The 27278-nt window shown below is 38.6% G+C and overlaps 1 protein-coding gene across 1 annotated transcript in view; it reads left to right on the top strand.

Annotated features, from left to right (window-relative positions):
- The window catches only part of RYR3 (ryanodine receptor 3), a 442959-nt gene that overhangs the window by 292082 nt on the left and 123599 nt on the right, over positions 1-27278 (top strand). Inside the window, exons 60-67 of the mRNA XM_089521997.1 lie at positions 1186-1307; positions 8200-8249; positions 11595-11655; positions 12764-13002; positions 15558-15639; positions 19294-19424; positions 20673-20993; positions 23511-23751. Of these exons, the coding sequence (XP_089378123.1) occupies positions 1186-1307; positions 8200-8249; positions 11595-11655; positions 12764-13002; positions 15558-15639; positions 19294-19424; positions 20673-20993; positions 23511-23751 (1247 nt within the window). The remainder of the gene's footprint in view (positions 1-1185; positions 1308-8199; positions 8250-11594; positions 11656-12763; positions 13003-15557; positions 15640-19293; positions 19425-20672; positions 20994-23510; positions 23752-27278) is intronic.

Genomic DNA, 27278 nt, shown 5'->3' with positions numbered 1-27278 from the left:
TAGTAGCACAGTAGTAGCACTCTTCCCACCTATGTCTCTTCAGAATCCTGTTCATGGGCTTGCAGAGCGTGTGACAGTAGCTATACAGTTACACCCAAACCAAGTCAGTTGGTTACATTCTCTCAGCAGTAACTCCTCCTCTTCTGACCAAGTGTTCTAGCAGAACAGAACCTTCTAAACAAGTGGTCCCCATACTGTGCTCTTTAAGGGATTGCAGACTTCAGCTCCCAGAATCCAAGACTATTGGCCAACATGGCTGAGGCTTCTGGAAGCTGATGTCCAAAATCTCTTAAAGGGTATAGTTTGGGGACCACTGTTCTAAACAAACAAAAACAGATTGGGCTGGGACCATGGCAACCGCACAGCCTGCTCATGAAGCTGGCAGCCACCATGGTGGGCAGCTGGCAGCTGGCAGGAGTGGATTAAATCCGCTCCTTTTGGGGGCAGCTCTTGGCAGCACAGTATGACCTCAGCACAGCTTCTGGCCACTTGGGGGTGTATTATCTAAACACCATGGCCCCAAAGCAGCCGGAAGCCACTTTATTTGGCCCATCTGTTTTGGGCCTATGAGTAAGAGAAATTGAAAAAATCAGATGTGGGCATATGCATCACACCTAGAGCCCCCCCCCCTTTTTTTTTTTTTATCTTCCCCACTTCCTTGAGGAATAGCAACAGTCCTTGGTGAGAAAAGGACATAAGTTTTTTTCCTGATCTATTAGTAAATACTTTCTGCATTTTTTGCCTCAAAATATATAACCTGCATACCTGCCAACATTTTACAGGTGTAAAATGGAACATGTGTGACCAAGTAACATCAGTGTGTGGTCAAAGTGTCAAAAATTATTAATGAGGAATCACACAAGCTAGGAGAGACTGCACCAGTCTGTGTGATTCTGCCCCTTCCTCTCCTCTCCCCTCTGCTGAGTTAATAGAATGCAAACTGTTTTTGCACTTTGGGCTCAATTTGAAGCTATTGAAGTAAGATAAGGACAAAGTGGGAAAATAGGAGGAGGAGGGGAGAACAACTGGGACATTTTAAAAGCAGTTGAAAAAGTGGGATGACAGAAGATTTATAGGGACTGTCCCTGCCAAATTGGGACAGATGGAGGGTGTAAACCTGCCCCCTATTTGTGCCTCATAGTGATTCTTAAATTTATATAATTTTTTTTCATCTATATTCCCTAGGTTCTGCTACCATTAGTTGACCAGTACTTTACCAATCATTGCCTGTACTTCCTCTCTTCCCCAACTAAGCCTCTCAGCAGTAGTGGATATGCTTCAAATAAAGAAAAGGAAATGGTAGCAAGGTATGTAGCAAGGAAAGGTAAATTCTGTGATGCTATAAATTTAATGATGAAGGTTGTGACATAAAAATGTTTGTTTTGTATTCATATTTATGATATGAAAGTCAATGCTTTCATTTTTGAGAAACCCATACATAACACATTAAGATAGGACTGAGTACTAAACATTCAAAACAAAATAACTTTACTATCTAAAATTAATATTCTAAATAAACGCATTTCTAATGTTAGTTTAATAAATAATTTATTTAAATTATTCCCAAACTAAGAGTAGTTGCACTATAGTAGTTTAGGGCTATGATTTAAACTCTGTTGTTGCTTTCTTTTCATCTTCTTTTTTACTATGTTATTCATTGGGTAATCTCATTGGAGGTGTAGGCTTTGTTTAGATACTTTTGTAAACCTAGGGCCAATCCTGTTAAAATTTACATCTGAACTTTTTCCTGAGTTGTTAGCTAGACCATCTGAAAGGAAAACAGTATTTTGGACCATACTGGTCCTTTTGTACGTCTTCAGACTCTCCACTTATTTTCAGCTTGTTCCTTGTTTAGCCCTACCTGGTTGTATGCTTTCACTAAAGAAGTAAGGGGAGCACTGTTCTTTCCTATTGTACATAGGTGACTAGTTTTCTTTCTTCTCTTTTTTATTGTGCAGTCTTTATAGCATTTTAGGCAAATGGCTGAAGGAGAGGTAGCTATTTAAAATATTTCTTCTGTATAGATAGAGATGATTTATAACAAATATAAAAAGAAGCAAAAGCTACTTTAGAACATCTTTCTTCTTGATTTACATACTTCAGCTATCAGTTCTAGAGCTTTCTCTGTCTTATTGATTTCTACATTTCTTCCACGTTTCTGTAGTATGATTATGCTCATGAGAAGTTAATCATATTGTTTTAAAAATTCATTATAGAGTTGAAGATTGCGCTGCTAGTGTGATTTATTATGTTTTGCTTTGGAAATATTAATTTCTGCGGTCTGGCCCATGCATTCTTCTTTTGCTTTATTTCCCTAGTCAAATAAGTGCTCCCAATTTACCCTATATCTTGAACTTGTAATATATTCTGTATAATCCCCCCCCCCCCCAATTCTCACTGACTAATATTAAATAAGCACTTTTGGTACAATTTTTCAGCAAACTTACACGTGTTTTTTATCTAGTTTTCAAATTATAAGTAATGTTCTTCCATAGAAAATATTCTAATTTCATTTAAATCTTTAGAATCACATGCAGCTTATTGCTTATGGTTTTTGGTTGTTTTGCTTTGTTTTTCCTTCTGGAATGAGGATGTATTTCAGTGGGTGATTCTTCTTGCAGGATTTTTCTAATTCAATGGAGAGTCCTCTTAAATATTGTCCTTCTTCAGTTAAAGGTAGCAAGGCTTCCAGTGTTCTCTCTTATACATGATGGTTTTCCTGTGCTTGCTCTCACATTTCTGTCACTGACTTTGATAGCTAGGGGTGTGGGAGCATCTTCATCTTCAGGTAATGTTTTATGACTCTCTCTGTTGAAGAGGGGTTGAAGAAGCCAGATAGAAAATAAAACAGAAGATTAGCCATTCTGGATTCACATTGCAGCACAACTATTTCAAGTGGAACCTTGTTGACTTTTTTTTCTCCTTTGACTCAGCTTGGCATTGTTCTGAGATTGCTAAAATCAGTACCCACCTTGTTGGGGGCAATTCGATTACACACTGTAAACTGCTTAGGGAGTCCTTAAGTGCACTGATAAGTGGTATAGAAATGCATTCGCTACTGCTACTTGCTATTGCTGTTCCAGTGGTACTGTCACTTTATCATGTGTCATGTATCTCATGCCAAACCCCTTTGCAAGTTCCAGCTGTCTCTGTAAAGAACAAAAACCTATACTGGGTTCAGGTAGAAATTTTACATTTTATTCAATATCCCCAGGCCGGTTCTGTAATTGTAGAAGTTTTGCAAAGGAAGTCACAACATTCCATTTCTGTAGTCTGAGAGGCTAAGGAGTTCAGCACAATGGCTTGGAAATCCTATACCACAATAGCAGTTTCCCTTAAAATATTAATTTAACTAACCATGAATGGGTGTATGTCAACATTTCTTATGGGAAAAAGTTGCTATGTTTATTAAACACTTGCCTGAAGATGACAGAAAAGTGCTCTGTGTTTTTCAAACCAAGTTCATTGATGGCCCGATAGATAAATAATAAATAATAATAAATAATGTTTTTTATTTCTATCCTGCTTTTTGCCATGCAATCAAAGCGGCGTACAACAAGTTAAAATACATCCATATATACATATTGCCCCCCTTAAAACAAGATTAAACAGTGTAAGATTAAAAACTACGTACTAAAATCTGAATAATCCAAATAATAGACATCATGGGCAGAGTTCAATAGATGGGAGTTTTATTCGTGGCCAAGTATTTTATTCCAGAAAGGCCTGCTGGGAGAGATCCATCTTAATGGCTTTTTAAAAAGCTCTCTAGATTGGTAATTTGACGGATCTCATCCGGCAGGCCATTCCATAAGTTGGGAGCGGCTGCAGAAAATGTCCTCTGGGAGATTGCCGTCAACCTGTTCTTTAAGGGCTGTAGTAAATTCCTCCCAGAGGACCTGAGTGTATGGGGCGGATTGTATGGAAGCAGGCGATCCCTTATATAGGATGGGCCAAAGCCATGTAGGGCTTTAAAGGTGATAACCAACACCTTGTACTGTGCCCGGAAACTAATAGGCAGCCAGTGGAGTGACTTCAATATTGGTGTTATATGGTCACTCCTTGCTGTTCCTGTGACCAACCTGGCTGCCCTATTCTGTACCAATTGGAGTTTCCGGACTAGGCACAAGGGCAATGCTAAGGCCTTGATGACTGCCATTCCCCTATACAAATACTCTTCACTAATGTCAGCAGATCTTATTCAGGATGCAAGAAGACAGAAGTCTTCCCTTTGAAAAGGAATACTAATTTAATTTTTTTTAAAGATGCAAAATTGAAGCATAATCAAGATTAAAATGGCTGCTAAAAAGTAATGCATATGGTTACAGTGATATTCTTAACCTAAGGACAGTAATGAAGGTCACCTATCATCCAGTAAGACCTGGTATTCATCTACCTGAAACATATGTAAGAACCATTAAATGGTCCCTCATTCAAGAATAGGTAATCAAATTGCAACAACACCATCTTTGACTTCCATCCCAGTCACACTTCTACCATCACCATTACAGATATCTTTTTTATTCCATGTATCATCACTACAGCCTCATTATTTTCAGGGGCAGGTTGAGCTAATTCTCCTAGGAATTGTAGTCTATCATAGACCCTTTAGACAATCAGAAGGAGATATTCAGCAGCAGTTAAGACCCCTGGCCAGGGGCCTCTATCCTTCATCTTCCTCAAAAGTACTTGCAGAAGAAATTATCACCTGACTCAGTAGAGGTGCTAATGCCTATCCTGGTGTACCTAGTATATCACAGTTTCTTCACAAGTGACTTTACTATACTCCAGTGGCATCACTAAGGTTGGTGTCACCCAGTGCAGTAATTCATGATACAGTAATACCCCACTGACCTCCCATGACACACCATGCCGAATCCTTAGTAATATTTTTATACTAATGCTACTCGTAGATCATAATTCCTCTATATCACTGAATGTAATGGCAATAGTTGTGACATAAATTGCCAAAATTAAAATTATACTTTTAAGTTAACAGTATCATACACACAGCCCAAAGTATTTACTTGTACATAGTTGCATGAGTTTAGAATGAAAATTAAGTAAGACATGTTTTCATAAAACAAACAAACAAACAGCTTCATTTATATACCACTTCATACTGAACTAACAGTGTCTAAGCAGTTTATAACTGTAAGCTAAACAATCTAGTTACTCATTTTAGCGACGTCGGAAGGATGCAAGCCTGAGTCAAGCTTAAGCCCTTTTGCTGGTCTTGAACTCGCAACCTTATGGTTGTGAGTGAGTGGCTGCAGTACAGGCATTTAACCACTGTGCCACCAGGGCTTTTTAATAATGATTTAATCCGTTATTTAAAAAAGCTCCCCTTTTAAAATAATTACGAGAATGTTTCCATGATGAAAATGGAAGCGTTCCCCTTTAATAGCACCAGGAGCGATCCCACCAGGAGGCTCCCGTCACAGATGACCCTGGGGTGATGGGAGTAGAGTGGGACCGCTCAGGTATGGTAAACTCCATATTCTTTATCTTCACTTTCTCTCCAGCCTTTTGGAAATTATGCCAAGAATTAACAGTGACCTTCACCACCATTTTTAGTTAAAAAACCCAATTTTCTTCAAAGTGAAGAAAACAGCAATTGAGGTCCATAGCTTCTATGTTTCTTGATGGACATATTTCACCAAGGTTGAATTGTTCAATTTAACATTCTGACTTTGCCTGGCTTCAGCTAATTATATGGAAATTTAAAAAATTAAATTTTGATCTTGCATATAATAATGCTGTAAACAATATTTTATCCCATCATGGGAGAAAGGTGGGGTATACAATCAATAAATAAATTCTGGCTTCTTGTAAATGATCTAAAATCCATCACCAGGTCCACTGGAAAATGTATGTGACGTTGTGCTAAATCCAGCTTGTAGTCCCCAATTAGGCCCAGATCACATTCTGTTCAAATAACCCACACATTCAGCTATTTTTGAAAACTGTGACTCCATCATACCATATCTGATGCATAGGTCCTTATTGTAAGAACACAATTTGTTATTTCTTGCACTGACAAAACCAGATTTGTAGCCGATTTGAATTACATTACTCCAACTTTTTCATAGTTTGTGAAGAGATCTTGTAGCACCTTTGAGACTAACTGAAAGAAAGAAATTGGTAACATGAGCTTTGTAGACTTCAGTCTACTTCCTCAGATGCATTTTCATGGTTTGTTCCACGTTTGGTAAATGAGTGTCCTAACTGATTGATGACCATTGCCTTTTATTTATTTAGAACATAAGACTAGTGGTGTAGTGATCTGAGAGTTAGACTATGACTTTGGAGATGAAAGTTTGATTCCCCACTCAACCATGGAAGTCTGCTGGTTGACCTTGGTCAAATCATTCTCAGCCCCAGAAAACTCCATGATAGGTTCGATTTAGCATTGTCATAAGTCAGCCTGAAGGCACACAACAGCAGAATCAGGAAACTCAGAATTTTATTAATATTTTTGTACTATTTGGCTACTAAATATAAAAACAGTAAAGGAGCAACCAGAAGGACTATTTTACTCCTGGTGTTACAATATTAGTCTTAACTTTGTTTAAGAGAGTGTAAGTAATGACTTTACTTGACAGAGCAAAACTGTGAAAGGCAAAACATTTATTTGCTATTCAAAATCAAAATTAGCTAAACCAAAATGATGTAATTCTCCATCTAGAGTGGAGCTTTGCCTTACACGAGGGATCCATTCCGGACCACGCCGTGTAAGACAAATTCTGCGTAAGCTTGAGCCCCATTCAATATAATGGGACTCATGTTCACGGCGGTGCGGCACGTGCGCAGGGCAGGTGTGTATGCCATTCATTTAATGGTGATGTGACTTCCGCGTAAGGTGTGCCCACATATGGAGTGGGTGCACTGTTTTTTTTAAATTAGCCTAGTTATTTTATTTTTATTAGGGGATGGGGAGAATATTTTTAAAATACTCATCTCGAAGCACCCTGACAAGGAAAGTTCTGGACTGATGAAAATCTTGGCAGTTTAAGACTTATTCTGCACAAAGTTCCAAAGTGGTAGTTTTGTGCAGAAAACAACATTTTCCATGCAGGAAACAACATTTTATGCATGGAAAATATTCTGATACAGAAATATTTATTCTTATGCAAAAAATGTTGCTTTCTGTGGAGAACAAAAAGGTGTAATTGGGGATTTGTTTTTCATGAAATTCACATGTGGTTGTTTTGCACATAAAACAAAATTTTCTGTCCAGAAAACAGTATTTTCTGTCTGGAGTTAATATTTCTACACATTATTTTCCATGAGAAAATGCTGTTTAATGCACAGAAAATTTTGTTTTCTGTGTAAAGCAACCACAAATATAGCGATATTTAAATATATGAAAGGATGTTGTATTGAGCATGGAACAAGCTTTTTTTCTGACTACTCCAGAGACTAGGACACAGAGCAATGGGTTGAAGCTACAGGAAAAGAGATTCTACTGAAACAGTAGGAAGAACTTACTAATGGTAAGAAATGTTTGGCAGTGGAACACATTGCCTCAGAGAATGGTGGAGTTTCCCTCTTTTGAGGTTTTTAACTGGCAGCTAGATGGGCATTATTGGGAATGTTTTGATTATGTATTCCTGAGTGGCAGGGGATTGGATTCTTGTTGTCTCTGCCAACTCTATGGTTTATGATTCTATGTGAATTTTGCACAGAACAAATCCCCCCCCCAAAAAATTTCTGTGCTGAAAGAATTAATATTTATGCATTGAAATAATGTTTTCCACACAGAAAATTCTGTTTTCTGTTCAAAACAACCACATGTGAATTTTGTGCAGAATAGACTTTGAAAATTTCAAAGACTTTTTCACAGCAGGAAGAAAATTTCTGAAATTATTAATTGTTACCTTCAAGAAGAAACTTACTGAGGAATTTTTTATCTTCTAACAAAATCCTATTATGGAATTATTTGGTTACATAAATATATCAGACACAAAGTATGTTTTTAAGAAGTATTTAATGTTTTCTTCATTTACATGTTAAACATACACATTTTAATTTTTAAACGGAGTTATTATTAGATTCATATTTCATTTAATCAAAGTGTACTTGGTATCTTTGTTCCACAAACTACCATTCTTACAGCTGTTCCTTGCTATTGTGTTATCTAAACAAATCTTTAATCTATGTATTTTTCCTGCTATTTTGCATTCTTTTCTGCTTTAGCCTTTTCTGCAAACTTGCTGCTCTTGTTAGACATAGGATTTCACTTTTTGGTAAGTTAAGAAAGTGTTTGCTTGAGTGATAAACACCAACTATTTTAAAACTCAGAATTCTAGTGGGCTGTTTATTCTTCTGACTTTGTCAGAAAATGGGCACATTTTACACTAGGTGTGTTAAAAGATGTTAATATTTTCTTCTTCAGCTGTGGAATCCCACAAAATGTCCCTTTCTACTGTCCTTTCATCTTCTGCCTCTCGCACCCCTGTTTGTGCTCTCATTGCACCCTTTTGTAGAATTTGTCTACCAATCAAGTTTCCTATTTTGGTACAAATAGGTTTCTTACTATTGCTTCACTACAATATTATACATATTTATCATTGTGGTCCCTGTGTCTCCCACATATGGGTGTTCTGAGCCTGCAAAGAGCTAATTGGGAACTTGACAAAGCTTATCAAAGCATTTTGGCGGAAAGCTCACCTTCTCCAATGTGTACATCCAAACATGACTCACAATTCCCTTCAGGCCCTTTTCATCCACCCCTAGCATCAGTAGCTAAGCTGAGAACTTCTGCCATTCTTTTCTCTGGAGCAAAGTTTTCTTCAGTATATCTTTAGTTTTCTTCACCTATTTTCTGAAATTTTTCTGGATAGTTCTCTTCGAAAAGAAAAGAATAGAAAAGACTCTGTCATTGCTTATTTGCCATTATTAGTGATCTAGTGGTCCTTTGACCTTGAGGCCTTTCTTCAAGAAATGTGACCTCTATGGGATAAGATCTCAGTGCCTGTAATGGTCATTTCTGTTGTTTATGTTATTTATTTATGTAATTTGGTTGAAACACATATCATCCAAAAGTGTAGGCATTGCCATACTAAGCTCTAGGAGAATCAATTAGATTCTGTTAGATCTTCTTAGGCAAGTTCCATTTTCAGTAGTTGCTGCTTCCAGCCAATAACTTTCTGAGGCCCGGTACAGATGGGCCCTTTGTGGTGTGCCCATGACGTGCTAGGGTTGCTTGCATACGCCCCACCACCCTAGCACGTCAAGGGCTCACCGCAGCTGCCCAGTGCCGTACAGATGGCATGCGCAACGATGACGTCACAGTTGCACTACATCCAAATGGCATCACAGCACTGTCGCAAAAAGGAGCTGCTTCTGGGAGCTACTTTTTTGCTATGTAGCAGCACCGCACAATTTGGTTGCTACAGCACTGCTGTGGAGCAAGGAGAGGAGCAGGGGAGGCACCTCTTTTTGGCGCTCTGAACCGCACCTGAGTTTGGATTAAAAGCTGACCACAATTCTAAGTATTATCCCATCTGTATGTGCAAATGGTGCATCCTAAACTAAATAAATATTTCATATGGAAATGACCATCCCTGAACTAGGATTGTGATAATGACATGAGACACAAAGGAAGGAAGAAGTGAAGCATAACCAACATTGTAAATTGTTAAAATGATCAGAATCATTAAGATCTGTGAGATCTACCTCCCCAAACTTCTTAAACTACCATCCAGCATGAACCTGGATCCATGAGTATCAAGTCTATTCCCACTGTCTGTGCTATAAAAGGCTGTCTCCAGCTAGTTTAATTGTCGGGCATTTTTTACCATCAGAAGAGTAATATTCAGTGTCCACTTTCTCAACTTTGTCTTATCAGCACAGACAGTGGGAATAGAACAGCGGGAATAGATCTATGCCCAGCCTATGATATATATTATTTGGGAGTGCAAACATGGCATAAATATGACCCACTATGATGGAGCAGATGCCAGCTGCAGCCTCATTAACCCCAAGATGGGCAAGACAACCCTGATTTGCTCCATTACTTGTATTTTCTAAGAAATGGTACAAATGATCTCTTGACTAGGTGTCAAGCTCACATGCAGCAACCAGACACTACAATCTGTCCAGTGGCTTGAGGGGTAAAATCTACACAGTGTTACCAAAGCAGGTCCTAGATATCCTTCAGGCAGTTAAGTCTTCAGTAAGATATTTTTATGATAACAAATGGGAATGTTCTACACATTTTAAAAGAAACAACAATATTCCCATTGAAGCTCCTATTGTTCATAAAATGTTTCTTTTCCTAACCCATTTAGGGCTCAGTTCTGCATAACCACCTGCTTTTGTATAGCACTGGTACATGCACCTTCAAGTACACCAGGAGGTATCTTTTAGGGAAGCAGTATTGACATTGGTTTCACACTGACACACTTCCGTGTTACTAATGTGTATAGTTTGTAAATCTCCCATATGTGTGAGTCACAGAGAACATGAAGAAGAATGGATGGCTTACTTGTAAGTTTGGATCTTTGAGTGGTTATTGGTGAATTGACATAACACTTTTGTCCTATCAATTATGTTACATCCCAAAGGTCTCCATGGCAGTATGTCATAAGTAACTGAGAGGAAAGATGGGAGATGCATTTGGGCATGTATATGGAGGATGATGCAGCTCCCACCAAAACACTTCCATAAGCTTTGTTGAGAATCAACTCTACACAGATTCACAACAACCCATATGTTAGTTCACAGACAACCACTTCAAAAATCATAGTTATAAGTACACAGCTGATTCTTCTTTGACTAAGTACAAGAAGCTTCCATGTTACAAACTATGTCACAGCATTTATAAAAAGAATTTCTGAATTTTTTTTCCTCTGATACAGAGGAAGCCCACAATAGAGAGAGAGAGAGAGAGAGAGAGAGAGAGAGAGAGCAAGGATAAGCTCCAATTTCCTTCTCTCCCTCAAGTGCCTTGAATCAAAGAGTTTTGAACGCATCATCCCTTGTGCACATTTAATCTTGGATATTCTAGATAATTCTGCATTCTAAGTACTCCCCTGTTTTGTTTTGTTTTTTATGAATGGGAAGGAATATGTAAAAGGCAAGCAGAAATGGAAGATTATGGAACAGAGTTTGCAAAATCTGAACATATTCTATTTTATTCTTTAAAGTACTTATAGTCTTCTCTTCTGCCACAAAGGGTCTCGGAGCACCTTACAGATTGTTAATTTGACAGTTCTCTGTCCTGAGGCTTGCAATCTAAAAGGACTTGTTACAAAAGGAGAAGGAAATGGAAGTGGGGAAGGGGATCAAGTCCAGCTGATACAGTCAGTTCTTCTCTCCCTCTATCCTCATAGGATGATGGCAGTTAAGATGGAGGGAGGACCTTTCAACTTCATATGGGCCTAGGCATGATAGAGTTGTGCCTGCCTCTCTTTCTCTCCCTCCAAGGTCAGCATGGAATGAATACATGAAGCAGGGGTAGATTTAAAAAACATCAATTTAATTAGCAGAATAAGGAATGATAGCTCTTGAACACATATTTACTAGGCAACTTGCATTTTGCATTTCCTTGTTTTAAAACAGCAACACATTTTCCCCATTTTTAATAGGTAATGATGCTACTACAATGGTTAGCTGTCTACATATCTTAGCTCAGTCATTGGACACAAGGTAAGTTTGCAAATTTGCTACTGTGTTCCATTCTTTCCTGTAGATAAAATGTAATTAATATGTCAGGCAAAAATGTTTAGACCTTCTCCTTGAAATTTTCACCATACTCACAGCCCATTTGATACAAGGAATGGATTAGGTTTGAATATTCCTGCTAAAATTAGTCTTTTTACAGAAAAGGTCATAGCAAGGCAAATAGCATGTGTGTGTCCACTGGCTATTTTTGCACTCTCCCATGGTTCCCAGGGGTCCCTTGTTGTTCTGCAGTGTCCAAAAAGCACACTTTTCTACTTTCAATTCATCACTTTCACATTAAATCAATGTGTGTAGGGATCACACACTTTTTCTAGGAGGCAATTAGTGCTTCCAGTAGCCTTCAGGAAGTGATAACTAGCTTGCAAACAAGGCCATGTTCTGCACATTCTCTGATTCAATATAAAAGTGACTACAGTGCACCCTCCCATTACGTGGGGATACAGCGCGCGGTGGGCTCTTCCAGTGCAGCTTTCAGCATATGCTGAAAGCCGCATATGGCGCACCCACATAAAACACGAACGCACTGTATTTCAGATAAAAATTCATTTTTTGCCATTGCTTTTTCACCCAATGTAAGAAACAACCAACAAACTTTGCAGTCTCTGCTAGGGTGTGGTATAGCAATATAACCTCCTGACCCTAAGAAGTTACCCTTCCTGTATTTATGGAGTATGGGTGAACAATTAGATGTGTGAGCCTCTATTTTCTCTCAGGTGGAACGACCCAGACACAGGTTCATTACAGCAATGAGAATTAAGCTGTAACCTTTCTGAGCCTTTCTATGTCACATTTTAAAAATCATATCAATATATACATCCAAAGCAGCCATCAGCGGATTTGCAAAATCTGAACAAATTAACATATGAAATATCTGAAATATGAATTTGAAATTCAACAATCCACCTTTTAATGAAGATAAATGAGTCACCATTGTTGTGCTTATTAGTGTATATAATTATTGGTATCTTTAACATAATTGTATGTATGCATAAGACAGACATTAGCTGAGTAAGAAGAGATGTTCCCTGTATAGTCGTTTGCTCTCTAAATGACATTTTTTAAAATCTTGTAGAACTGTCATGAAATCTGGCTCAGAACTGGTTAAAGGTGGTTTACGTGCCTTCTTTGAAAATGCAGCTGAAGATCTTGAGAAGACATCAGAAAATCTTAAACATGGAAAATTTACCCATTCCCGAACACAAATTAAAGGGGTCTCACAGAATATCAACTACACAACAGTTGCATTATTGCCTATTTTGACATCTATTTTTGAGCATATTGCACAGCATCATTTTGGCAATGATTTACTTTGTAAGTCTATTTATTTGTATCTTTTATTTTAGAAGATTGTTTTTGCTGTAACTAGAATGCCCAGAAATTCTTCTCATCCTGGAAAGGGGGTCAGTTATTTACTTCCAAATAAAATGTGCAGAAGAATTTATTTTCTCCCAATATTCTCTTTTCAAACTCTCCAAATCTAAAGGAGGATGACAAAGTACACTTTGCAATATACAAAGTACACTTTCCTACTTTGTCCTTCCTCTGCCCACCAAAGTATTACTTACGTACATGTGCATTCCCTGAAACAGTTCTGAATATATTGTCCTGCTGAGGACCGGTCTGGAATAATCATATCAGAATCCTTGATGGAAATTATGATGAAATTATGATGAAATTATGATGGAAATTATGATTATCAGAATCCTTGATGGAAATTATGATGGAAATTATGATGACATCCCTGGGAGACAATGGCACTCCCCAAGGCTTGCTCATAAAAACACTAGTTGTAATCATGAATGCAACTTGGTGATATTTGACTTCCTCTTTTGGTTGTTTGGTATAATGTCAGGTATAGAAATGCATGAAGATAGATTTACTTTTGCTTCACTTTTAATATATTGACAGTGTAAGAGCTAAACAATAATGTGTTAACAGCACCTCTTTTATTGTTATGGGTGTGATTGCTTTTGGTCAAAACAATTAATCTATGAATACATTAAAAAGCTTCCTGAAAATATCAATAGACTAACACTAAATTTATTTATATAGCAATAGCAATAGCACATACATTTCTATACAGCTTATCAATGCACTAAACACTTGCTATGTGGTTTACATCTGTAAGTTAATTGCCCCCTAACAAGCTGGGTACTAATTTTACCAATCTACTGAAAGATGGAAGGCTGAGTCTGCCTTGGAGCCCCTGTGATCAAATTCACAACCTTATGGCTACAGTACTAGCATTTAACCACTTGTACCACCAGGGCTCCTTTAATTTATCAAGAGATCACAGTTGTCCCATTTTATTTGACAGAGCCCCTGTCATTTACAGTATGAATAATGAGCAGAAATTCTAGTGGTGTTAATGGGTCTTAATACTGAGCTGAGGTACATCAGTAAATACAGCTGAAAAATAAAAATTTCCCACCAGACACTGATGGAGGTTAATACAGGGGACTGGAGATTAGTGGCATTGATCTAAAACCCTTTAAAGTTAATTTGGTATTTTAGATTTATTTATTTAAATAATTAATATCCTGCTTTTAAAGGAGCCCTGATGGCACAGTGGTATTATTATTATCATTTATTTGTACAGTGCCATAGGTTTGGATGGTGTAAATGCCATTAGGTTTAAATGCCAGTACTGAAGCCACAAGGTTGTAAATTCAATCCCAGGCAAGGCTCCAGGGTCCATTCAGCAATCCATCCTTTTGTAGGTCAGTAAACTTGACTATCCAGCTTGTTGGAGGGCAGTTGGCTTACACATTGTAAACCACTTAGGGAGTGCTAGTTCACTGATAAGTGGTATAGAAATGTACTTGCTATATTGCTGTTGCTATTGCTTTTCTCCCATATAGCAGCCAAAACGGCTCATATCACAGATGAAAACAACACAGCTAAAATAATCTTAAAGGGGGAAAAATTGCACATAATCTACTTAAAAACATTAATTTAAAACAGTTAAAAGCACATTAAAACCTATCCACTTTACTAGATTGGCTTCATTGGGAACTCTATAATGTTTTTATCACCTTTTAATACAGAACTTAATTAAGGTATAATATAAAGCTTGAGTCCAAGCAATTTGAAGGGCTGTATCTCCCTGCACGAGCCCCCAAGAATATTGATGTCATTGAGAGAGGCCCTTCTCTCTGTTCCAACTACCCTCTCAGGTGCATTTGGTGGGAACAAGAGAAAGGGCCTTTTCAGGGGCTACTCCCAAGCTCTGGAATTCCTTCCCTAGAGAGGCCAGGATGGCTCTATCCCTGCTGTCCTTCCGGTGGAAGGTAGACATTTCTATGCCGCCATGCTTTTGCATGACAGGGATGTTGTTTTGTTTGTTTTTTGTTTTAAATAGTTTTAAATTTTAAATTTTAATAATGTAATGTTTTTAATTGTTTGTATTGTTTAATTGTTTTTTAAATTTGTATTTTGCATGTTTATAGTGTTTTAACTTGGAATGTTTTAGATTTGTAAGCCGCCTTGAGTTCTGTACTGGGAGGAAGGTGGGGTATAAATAAACATAATAATAATAATAATAATAATAATAATAATAATAAGGTAGTTTATCAATCCATTTTATTAGCTTTTAAAAAATACTGGGTTGTTTCAAATTTACTTACATGTTATAGAATGGACCAGTAAAGTCCTTTCTGTGAGCCAGAACTCCACATGTACATTTTCCAATGGCAACAATAGAAAATTAATTAAAACATTATCAGCAAGATATTACTGTAAGAAACAATTAACCATATTCAGATAAATCACATAGAGATCAAAATAGTTGAGATTTGTGGGTGTGATTTTCCCCAGCTGTCTATCTGTATGCTGAAACATAATAAGATTTACTTTTTTTCTTTCAGTAGGTGATGTCCAAGTTTCATGTTACAGAATTCTTTGCAGCCTGTATTCTCTTGGAACTGGAAAGAACATTTATGTTGAGAGGTACATCATTCCGTTACATCATGGAATACACTAAGAAAAATTACTTTTCTTGTATTACTAAATTAAGAGCAGTGGCCCTCAAGCTGTATCAGCTAAAGTATACTCTTAGAATTAAAATGTGTAATATTTTGTATTCAGGATGAATAGTTTGTTTTTTAAAATTAAACCAAAGGCTCTTCTCTAGTTTGTTACAAGGGTTTTGCTGAGTAAAATCAGAATTATAATATAGCAGAATCAAGCTCTATTCTGGATTGTTACCCAAAAGTGTTTCCTTAAATGTTAAGATAATTGTTTAGCTCAGAGGAGGCCAGTGAGAGGCTGGATAACCTAAGGGACCATTTCACATTTGTATACCAGTAGTAACTATGAGAGAACTCCAACTGTGGTGAATAAAGAAGATTTTATTTAGAAATATGCAAAAGAGCACACAAACACACAGTAGCAATTCAGTCTGAAACACCATACAAGTCTAACCGAAGTGGAGGTTTGGAAATTGGATAGCAGAGGCTTGGTATTGAAGAGAGGTTGATATTTATCAGTCCTGTAGAGGAATCCACAGAAAGTGGAGTGTTGCTCAGGCAGTGTCTGAGGGCAATGTGGGAAGTGGAGACTCTGGATGGTTGGACAGAGCTCTGGTTGGACAGACTCACTGCAATCATGAACTGGACAGTAGATATTATGTTCTGTTTGGTGCCCTCAAGGGGTATTTAACATTCCTACATAAAGTATGAAGAGTTTGATTGCTTTCTCATGGACATGACAAAAAGGACGATTTAAGTAGATGGTATTAACAAAAACAGTGATTGGATCTAGAACAATCCCAGGACAGTTGGAAAGGTGGCTAGGAACACAGGAAGGGGTAAGTAAGAGATATGGTCTCACCTTAGTGAAATGGGACACCTTTTGTCTCCAGTGCAAGAGGATATGAAGAAAGACTGGGGGGAAGATCAGCAACACATTTAAACTTTATTGATATTACCTAGATCTTCCACATGTCTTCAGGCCAATGTGTCTTTCACCTGAGAAATCTCCTAGTGTTCCTCATGACTTTTAAAAAAATTCCTGGCTCCAAATATGATAATATAAAACCATATATACAGCATGGGGGGTGGGGGTAATCAGGTATATTAACAAGATACAGGAGGAAGGTGCTGGTTTTCATTTTTAACATTTCTGCAAATTGTTAAAGTCTACTAGAGTGGCTAGAGACTGATAAGCCAATCAATTAATACTTGCTCTCACACTGTGATAGAGTGAGCAATATACCACTCCCAGCAGTCCAGAATCACTGCGGGTTGCATTTACAAGATTATAGCTGAGAAGACATCCCTGATTTCACTCTTTGAGCGTGACTGAAGGCACTCACATAATGGACTTTCCCTTTGATGTCTTTTCAGTGTGAAGACGAATGTTGACATGAATCCTTTCCACAAAGCATAGGAGATTTTCAGACCAGCGCTTACCATAGGGTAAGCGATGGTAAAACATTGCTGGATCATTTAGGAATTGTGGGTGTGTGAAAGCCTGGCACACTTCTTAAACGTCAGGGAATCGTCGCTTCCCTCCATTGTCACTGAATCATTCAGAGAGAGGCAAATTCCTATGCATGGAAATCTGCGCTGGTCAGAAAATCTTCATAGATGATGGCTAAGAATATAGGAAATGGTTCCCACTGTTAGCTCTGCCCATATCCTTCACTTGCTTGAGTCATCAACTACTTCCTCAAGTCTAACTTTACCTTTGACTCCTGAGGTTGTCACTTCCACCTGATTTGCCAAACCATTTCACCTCTATCATCCATAATGAATCAACTACAGAGCCATCTCAACATCTGGAGTGTCATCACCAAATGTTTGGGGGTCCTTAACTATTGTAGAAGCCTAAGTATTAGAATTTGTTTCTCTTCCTTTCAAAAGGGGATCCAACCCCAACTTTATCTTATTTTACAATAATGCATCCATTTAGGTAGATGTGTGCACTACAAGTGTCTATATATTTGAGGCAGGTGGCTACTGCATAGTGAAGCTTTTAGTCACTGGTAACTGCATGTCTTCCAAAGGGTTCCAAATGTAACAGATTGTACAGCTGCCATGTTTTTTATCAGCAAGCATAGAGATACCCAGTCAGCCATATTCCTTTGCTGATTCTGGACTTCTGTTATATTGCTCACTCTGTCACTCCCATTCTGGTTCATCTGACTGAAGAAGATAGGTTCTGACACTGTCTCAGTTAAGATATGACAGTCACTCAGTAGTTACTCTTTGCAAAGCTTTTTTTACAGACCTTAAAGAATAAGGGGTACTTCTTGGGTAGACATGCTTGCTTCTTATCTCAACAAGAAGTGGATGAACTACTGCATCATAAAGAGCAGGGATTACCACATGCTTCGGGGAGACACTTTTATTTGTAGAAGGTTCAGCCATTTCTGTTCATGTTTTCTCTGTTCCTGCTGATCACAAAGGCACTTGTGAACATCAAGGATGATGAGGCAAGCTGCCCTCTGATCACACATAGTGACCCCAGCAGCCAGATTTCAACACAAAGATCTTGTTGTTGTCCAAAAACCAGTTTTTTAGATTTCTATCTAATTCAGATCTTTTCACTGGAGCTTTGAGCAGGATTCACCTTCTAGATGCTTTGCTTCACTGTGTGGAGACTGTGTCCTCCATTTTGGAGAATTTGAGTATCTGCTGGGTACCTTTAAAACAGCATCCCCTCCCTCAATAACATCAGTCAGCAGGGTGAGCATAATGTGTGTCATGCCTATTCTTTTTACATGGATCAGGCTGCTTCCTTTTAGTGGTTTCTGAAGTTGCTCATATGATAGATCTAGATGATCAATGCCATGTATATGCACGGTCCTTTTCTGATGGATAGTGCAGGCTCTCCATCATGAATACTATGGCTCATCTCTCTGTTCCATTATTCCTTTCAAGTAACTGCACGAGAGCAGTGTCAATGTCTGCAGCTTTGTTTAGCTTACTAATACTAAGTCATCATCTGTTCTCAGCTGTCCATCTATACCATTCATTACAAATAGGACATTCGATCTAGAGTATATGTATCCTTTGCTGTTCAGTTTGAGCATGTTATTGCTCTTTCATAGTATGTTACATTGCTAATCACCCATATGTGTAAGTCACTAAGACATAAAGAGAAAAAAAACAAAAACCAACAATGGGCAATGTTTTTAAGTTGATGTTTTAATTATTCTCCTGAAATCATATATTTTAATCAAAATAGACCAGGCGATACTTCTCTTAATGTTACTACAATTACTATTTAATACTGTAACACATGCCAAAAATGCCTGCACCAACAGGGTTTTGTTGAGGTTTGGTCACAGGGAGAGTGCTTTCACCTGTGAACCATGAAAAATTATACAATAGACCAGTGAGAACAATTTGTGTCCATGAAGCGTGGTTTTACATGACATTGTCTGTTTGGTATAAAAGATACTTGCAGTTTCAAAGATGGTTATATTTGAAAACATTTCCTACAAGGAAGGATAACTGAACAAACATCACAAACTGTTGAAAGTTAATTTGATGTATGAACTAAATAGCTTACATTACTAAATAGCTTACATTCTGTATTTTGCAGAATTTATAATATACTGTGTTCTTCTCCCATTTTTCATGCTTTATTTTATAGGCAAAGGCCAGCTCTTGGGGAGTGTTTGGCTTCTCTTGCAGCCGCAATTCCAGTAGCCTTTCTTGAACCTTCACTCAATCTTTACAATTCCCTCTCTGTCTTCAACACGAAAACTGCCAGAGAGAGAGCTAGTAAGTACTCTGCTTCAGAAAAGACAAGGTTCTTTTGATTGAAAAATAAGAAGCATGTTTTTTGCTCAATATAAACCTTTTGTTGAATTTTATTTGTAACTATGCTGGCATATTTCCAGTTATTCTTTGTATCGGAAAAAATTATCATTAGAAGACACATTTAATAAGGAAATGTATTTATATGAAAAACACCCACCTCATCTGTGGTTGTCTCTACACTTGTAAGGTATTAGGATCACTAGTCTTACAAATTAATTTTATCTTCCTGCTGCATTAATGAAAAATGTTGGTTATATCTATGCCTATAAAAGCAAACCAACAGACTCAAATATGTTCATATAGCAAAGACAGCAGAATCCAGTTCACCATGTTTTTGCCAGTGTCTTTCTTTAATTGTATTGTGTGATATTATGTAGTTGTACTTTCTCATTCTATGTCCATGGACAAAATTAACCAGTTAGTTAAAGGTCAAGCTAGATGTGACATTGGAGATCTGTGATCAGGACCTCCTGTGGTGTTGAGTGGAACAGAGTGAGAATTCGACCTTTCGACCAAAACAGACGGGCCAAATAGAATGGCTTCTGGTCACTTTGGGTTGTGTGGCGTTTACACGCGCCTGAAGTGGCCATAAGCTGCACAGCAAGGCTGCAAGAGCCAGCCCAGAAAGGAGTGGTGAAAATCCACTCCTGCTGGTGGCCCATTCAGGACCAAAGTGGTGGCCCATTTCAGGAGCGGGCCGTCTGGTCACTGCAGTCCCGGCCCAGTCGGTCCTTATTGCTGCTCTGCTTCACCCCTTGATACAGCACTGTAAGCTCTGTATTTGTCCTGTGGAGAAGAACATACAAGTACCTGCATGGTGTCTTTGATACTCACTGTGTGACCCTGAGCAAGTCACACACACTTAGCCTCAGAGGATGGCAATGGTAAACCCCCTCTGAAGAAACTTACCAACAAAACCCTGATAGGTTCAACTTAGGGTTGCTATAAATCAGAAATGAGTTGAAGGCACACAACAACAAACATCATACCAGTTAAAAGTCCACTGTGCTTAAACAATAGCTGGAACTAATTAATCCCATTTGCAGCCATGGAGAATCTTTCTAGCATTTGTCCAAGAAAGAAGAGAATAGAATATGCCTTCTTATGTCAGTGTTGTGGTGGGAATAACATCATTTAAGTTGTATTTCAACTCTTTAATGCATAAAGTATGTTAATCCACCCCATATTATTGTCTATCACAATATGAAGTTTTAGGCATGCCTGAAACTGTTGAAGAAATGTGTCCAGAAATCCCTAACTTGGATGGCTTAATGAAAGAAATAAACAGCTTGGCAGAATCTGGAGCCAGATATACTGAAATGCCTCATGTGATTGAGGTGATCTTGCCCATGCTGTGCAATTATCTGTCATTCTGGTGGGAAAAGGGGCCAGAAAATGTTTCTGAAAGTGCTGGGCCCTGCTGCACAATGGTGACCTCTGAACATCTTAGCATAATACTGGGAAACATTTTGAAAATCATCAACAACAACCTTGCAATAGATGAAGCAACTTGGATGAAAAGAATTGCAGGTACTTCTATCAAATTTAATTGAAGCAATTAGTTATGTATATGTTGGTGTCAAAAACTTTGATTATCTTAGGAATAGAGATATCTCTTAGGAATAGACATATTTTCTTTACAGATATTTCACTCTTCTACCTTTTAGAGTAATCTAAATTAATCTAAAGCATAGCTGAGAATCAGGCCGTCACTCAGATGTTGTCAGATTACACCCCCCTCAACCCTACGCAGCATAGCCAATTATGAGGAATGCTGGGAGTTGCAGTCCAACAATTTCTGGAGGGCTGCACAATTTCCATTCTTGGAATTGTGTCAATCTGTCTTTGGACAGCATTTGCATCAGTACAAGAAGGAATTTAAAGCTTCTGTTCCTTTTTAGAAACAGGCTGAAGCCATCTGTTCAAATAAATTTTCTAACAAGCTGGATGTCAAACTAGGATCAAAATCTGACTTGAAGTAACTTCTTAACAAAATATAATTTATTTTTATATGTATAAAAATATTTATATTCTTCTCTCTATCCAGAGAACTCAGGGCAACATACAATAAAACCAGTCTAAAAAATTTAAAACAGTATAAATAATTTAACTGATTTTCAAAGACTAAAAACATTTTATAATGTAACCAGTTAAAATAGTTAAAAACAAATGTGAACAAATCAGAATTCATCGAGTTCAGACACAGCAATTAACCATTTTATTTATTTATTTATTTACTTTACTTTACTTATATGCCACCTTTCTCCCAGGACAGGACCCCAGGCAGTTTCCAGAAACAATAAATTAAAAAGGTTTACATATTAAAAAAATTTAAAATCCCCACATTAAAATACTATAAAATCATTTTAAAATTATACAAAAGTTAAAAACAATAAAATTTCCACATCAAGTATAGTTAAATCTGCTCCATTTGTGCAGAAAGACAAGGAGGAGCATATAAAGCCAAAGCAACAAAGCCTTGTTACATGTGACTGAAGTCTAGAGATATGGTAGAGCTAGGGTTGCCATAAGTGAGGACCTCCAAACCGGGACAAATGTAGGACAAATGTAGGGCAACATTTTCAAATGTAGGACACATTTTTTTTAAAAATGGAGGACGCGCAAAAAATTGAGGTTTTTTTTTTTAAATGTTAATATAAATGCATGTTTTTAGGCCTGATCAAAATGGAGGACATTTTGGCATTATTCTTAGACAGATGGCAGAAATGGACTTGCCCTCGGGTTCAACTGTACATCTCAGAAGTGTGTACTTGGGCAAGGGACTCTGGTTTTTCTTCACTGCGCATGAGTTTGTAAAAATCACAGCAAGTTACATTGGCCGTGCCTCAGAGGCTTGTTGATATCAATATCATCATCATCATCATCATCATCATCATCATCATCATCATCATCATCATCACTATAATTGGCCAAGGCAGACTTGTTAGCATTCAGAGCACCATAAATACACAAAAAATGCACTTGCATATATTTAATAATAAAAAATAATGAAAAAATAAATAAAAAACAAGGCAGGGGTGTATATATTTGATAATAAAAATTAATGTAATAAAATAAAAAACAAGCAATAATAAAAATTAATAAAATAAAACAAAAACAAGCAATAATAAAATTAATGAAATAAAATAAAACAAGCAATAATAAAAATTAATAAAATAAAATAAAAACAAGCAATAATAAAAATTAATAAAATAAAATAAAAACAAGCAATAATAAAAAAATTAAAATAAAATAAAACAAGCAATAATAAAAATTAATAAAATAAAATAAAACAAGCAATAATAAAAATTAATAAAATAAAATAAAAACAAGCAATAATAAAAATTAATGAAATAAAATAAAACAAGCAATAATAAAAATTAATGAAATAAAATAAAAACAAGCAATAATAAAAATTAATAAAATAAAATAAAAACAAGCAATAATAAAAATTAATAAAATAAAATAAAAACAAGCAATAATAAAAATTAAAAAAATTAAATAAAATAAGTATTTTATATTTTAAAAAATAATTTAAAAACCCCCCTCCTCTCCCCCCTCCTCTTCCTTAGGATGCCTGGCGCGGGAGGAAGGGAAGCGGGGCAAGCACGCGCGCGGAGGGAATGGGGCAGGCGCGCGCGCTGCCACTGGCCCCTACTGAGGCCTGGGCAGCGCGCAAGCTCTCCCAGTGGGGGGCGGTGGCAGCGGCGCTTCTGCCGCCGGCCCGCCGAGGAAGAGGAGGAAGGTGGAGCCGGAGGAGGAGGAGGAGGTGGGTCGGTGCCGCAGCAGCCGCATTAGCGGCAGCGGCAATGGCCGGAGCGGTCCCCTCAAACCGGGAACAAGGCACGGGTGGGGGCCCAAACCGGACCGTGACCGGGAGGGGTCCCCCGAAACCGTGAATGGCACGGGGGCCGCCAGGTTATGGCAATCCTAGGTAGAGCATTCATAAAGTTAAAATTAGAATTCATGCACTGAGGTATATAATTTTGCAAAAAGGACCAAAATATGTTTTAAATGTGTTTTCATGTATGTGTATTCTGTATACAGTGTATGCTCAGCCAATCATTAGCAAAGCCAGGCCAGATCTGTTGAAAAGTCATTTCATTCCAACATTGGAAAAATTGAAGAAGAAGGCCATAAAGATAGTGATGGAGGAAGAACAACTGAAAGCAGACAGTAAAACTGACACTCAAGAAGCAGAACTCCTCATTCTGGATGAATTTGCAGTTCTTTGTAGAGACCTTTATGCTTTTTATCCTATGTTGATCCGTTATGTAGACAACAACAGGTATGTGAAGCTCAGTCTGAAATGTATGTTAAATAAATTTATTTGACAGAGCCCTATGTCACGAGCATTTTATGACAACTGACTCAAAGCCTTCCAGCATCATTGAGTATTGCCATATAAATGTTAAAAGGGAAGAGTAGATTCTTGAAGGGCCTCATAATTTAAATAGTATGGGATTAAAGTTCTCTACCAGCACTTCCTGGAATTAATCGACTTTGTAGGAATGACACCATGGAAGTGTGACATAAATTTCCAACCCAGAGATTGGATGCCAAAGGACACCATGGAGTTTATCGCACTGGCCCTAAAACGGGCCCAATGTGTTTTAAAACGTGCGCGCGCATGCGTGGGAACACACAAAACGTGATGGGGCTAAGAACCCCATTTTACTGCACACTGGAACACCATCTTTGCCGCCGTGCATTCCAATCGCGTCCCAGTTCCGTTCCAGAGGGCGCCATTTCTGAGAACACTTTAAAAAAGTTCTCAGAAATGGCGCCCTCTGGAACAGATCGGGGATGTGATTGGAACGCCCGGCGGCAAAGGCGGCATTCCAGTGTGTGGTAAAATGGGGTTCTTAGCCCCATCCCATTCTGTGCGCACCTGCGCCCACGCACATTTTAGAATGCACTGGGCCCGTTTTAGGGCCAGTGCGATAAACTCCCATGTCTTGATCGTACCAAACACCATCAAGATAATCTGTAAAATCAATAGTGATTGTAAAATAAAAACGTGGTGCTATATTCATTCTTCCACCCTCCTCTTTGCTTTTTAGCTTTCCCAAATTGTTTTTGTTCCTACACCCCATACCTATCACATTAATACTCCCCTTAATTGGAGCTATTGCCTGCTCAAAGCTTTGATGTAATTGTCAATAAAAATCTCCAGATATCTCCTGGTCATTAAGTGTCATTAAGAAAATATGAGCAATCTCCCCTCACTATTAAAAAGCAATCTAAGAAAAAAAATGACTGACTAGTAGTCATAGCTATATATATAAATTTAGGCCATGATCCAATGCTGTATGTGTCATTGCACTGTATACGCTGTTTCTATCAGGAAAGGTGGGGGACACTCTGGTTCATTTATTATTATTATTATTATTATTATTATTATTATTATTTGTGCCATAGAAGACTGCTACAGATGGAGTGAGAGAAAGAAAGTCCCATTTTGGTGATGCTAGATATGGAAGTGCATGACTGGATAAGAAAGTTATTACCTTCGACCTTGAGTATAGTTGTCTTTCAGGGATGCTCATCTTCTTTAATTCTCCTTTTTAAGTCTTATCAGCCTAGGATTATACTACTTTAAATGCAATAATATGTAAAATACTATACAGTCACCCTTCCTTTCTTGTGGACTTGAGATCCACGTTCTTGCTTATACATGGAGGGGCGACCTCCATTAACCCCAATGGGGCACACCTCATTCAAGACTATGGGGCTTTAATAAATGCAAGTCTCCGTTTTAGCGGGATGGTGGTGGTCTGGAACAGATTCCCCGCAAAAATGGAGGGCCAACTACTCAAATTTGATTTCCTTTTAGTATATGGATGGAGTCTCCCCTATTCATAATTCCAAAATCCAAAATCCTCAAAAAAAAAAAAGCATTTTTCATGGGTGGCTGAGACAGTAATACCTTTGCTTTCTGATAGTTCAGCGTACAAAAATTTTGTTTCATGCACAAAATGATTAAAAATATTGTATAAAATTACCTTCAGGCTATGTGTATAAGGTGTATAATGTGCATGTGTATAGAGCAGTGATGGTGAACCTTTTACAGACTGAGTGCTCAAACTGCAACCCAGACCCCACTTATTTATTGCAAAGTGCCACGTCCCTCTGGCTTTCTAGTAAGAAACTCTGGCAAACTCTGTGCTAGGGCTACAGCATGTGTGCCCACAGAGAGGGCTTTGAGTGCCACCTCTGGCACGTGTGCCATAGGTTCGCCATCACTGGTATAGAGTGTATAATGTTCAACTATAAATCTGCCTTCTTCAGTAATCATTTCAAGTCCTATTTTCTGCCAGTAGTGTAATCTGCATATCTTAAATTGTTACTGTTCCTCCCTCCAATTTCATGCCTCCTTCCCCCAAAAGAAGAAACGTAACCTCTTGCTTCATCAACAATACCACCACTGAAGCAAAGTAGTGCCATTGGTGGGTGAAATCACATACATACACTCAGCTTCTTCCCATTTAAACCCTTGTGTCAACCATGATTTGATAAATTTTGAAGACAGAAGAAGGAGATATTGTAATGCGAACCCTCTGCAGAGTGTACTGCAACTGCTGTGAAAAGGTCTGCAGCAAAGGCTGGCAAAACATTATAACAATAATAATGATGATAATGATAGTAATAATAGGATTTATTTATATGCCGCCCAATCACTGGGAATTCAGGCAGCTTACAACAGAGGGGATAATAGACAGTTCCCTGCCCTCAGGCCTACAATCTAAAAAGGCACGACACAAAAGGGGAAAGGAATGGTGAGGGGGGGGGGGGAGGATCAGGTCCAGCATTCTTCTCTCCCTCTGAGGCTTGGAACAAGGCAGATGGACCAGAGGGAGGGTGCTTCTTCTTCAGGCTAGCCCTGATGGAGCTGGGCCTGCCTGGTCAACTCCCTCATAGGCCGGAGGATGGCAGTTATGGAGGGGGAAGTCTCTTCTTCCAAGCTAGCCCTGATGGAGCTGGGCCTGCCTGCTCAACTCCTTCATAGGCCAGAAGATGACAGTTATGGAGGGAGGAGTCTCTTCTTCCAGGCTAGCCCTGATGGAGCTGGGCCTGCCTGGTCAACTCGCTCATAGGCGAGAAGATGACAGTTATGGAGGGAGGAATCTCTTCTTCCAGGCTAGCCCTGATGGAGCTGGGTCTGCCTGCTCAACTCCCTCATAGGCCGGAAGATGACAGTTATTATGGAGGGAGGAGACGGTTCTTCCAGGCTAGCCCTGATGGAGCTGGGCCTGCCTGGTCAACTCCCTCATAGGCCGGAAGATGACAGTTATTATGGAGGGAGGAGACGGTTCTTCCAGGCTAGCCCTGATGGAGCTGAGCCTGCCTGGTCAACTCCCTCATAGGCTGAAGATCACAGTTATGGAGGGAGGAGTCTCTTATTCCAGGCTAGCCCTGGTGGAGCTGGGCCTGCCTGGTCAACTCCCTCATAGGCCGGAAGATGATAGTTACTATGGAGGGAGGAGTCTCTTCTTCCAGGCTAGCCCTGATGGAGCTGAGCCTGCCTGGTCAATTCCCTCATAGGCTGAAGATCACAGTTATGGAGGGAGGAGTCTCTTATTCCAGGCTAGCCCTGGTGGAGCTGGGCCTGCCTGGTCAACTCCCTCATAGGCCGGAAGATGACAGTTATGGAGGGAGGAGTCTCTTCTTCCAGGCTAGCCCTAGTGGAGCTGGGCTGCCTGCTCAACTCCCTCATAGGCTGGAAGATGACAGTTATTATGGATGGAGGAGTCTCTTCTTCCAGGCTAGTCCTGATGGAGTTGGGCCTGCCTGGTCAACTCCCTCATAGGCTGG

This window comes from Sceloporus occidentalis, unplaced genomic scaffold, assembly GCF_023333645.1.
Source record: "Sceloporus occidentalis isolate IW3139 unplaced genomic scaffold, rSceOcc1.0.p SCAF_4, whole genome shotgun sequence".
Taxonomy (NCBI): domain Eukaryota; kingdom Metazoa; phylum Chordata; class Lepidosauria; order Squamata; family Phrynosomatidae; genus Sceloporus; species Sceloporus occidentalis.
The sequence above is the reverse complement of the archived record's forward strand: the minus strand, read 5'-3'. Positions and strand labels throughout refer to the sequence as shown.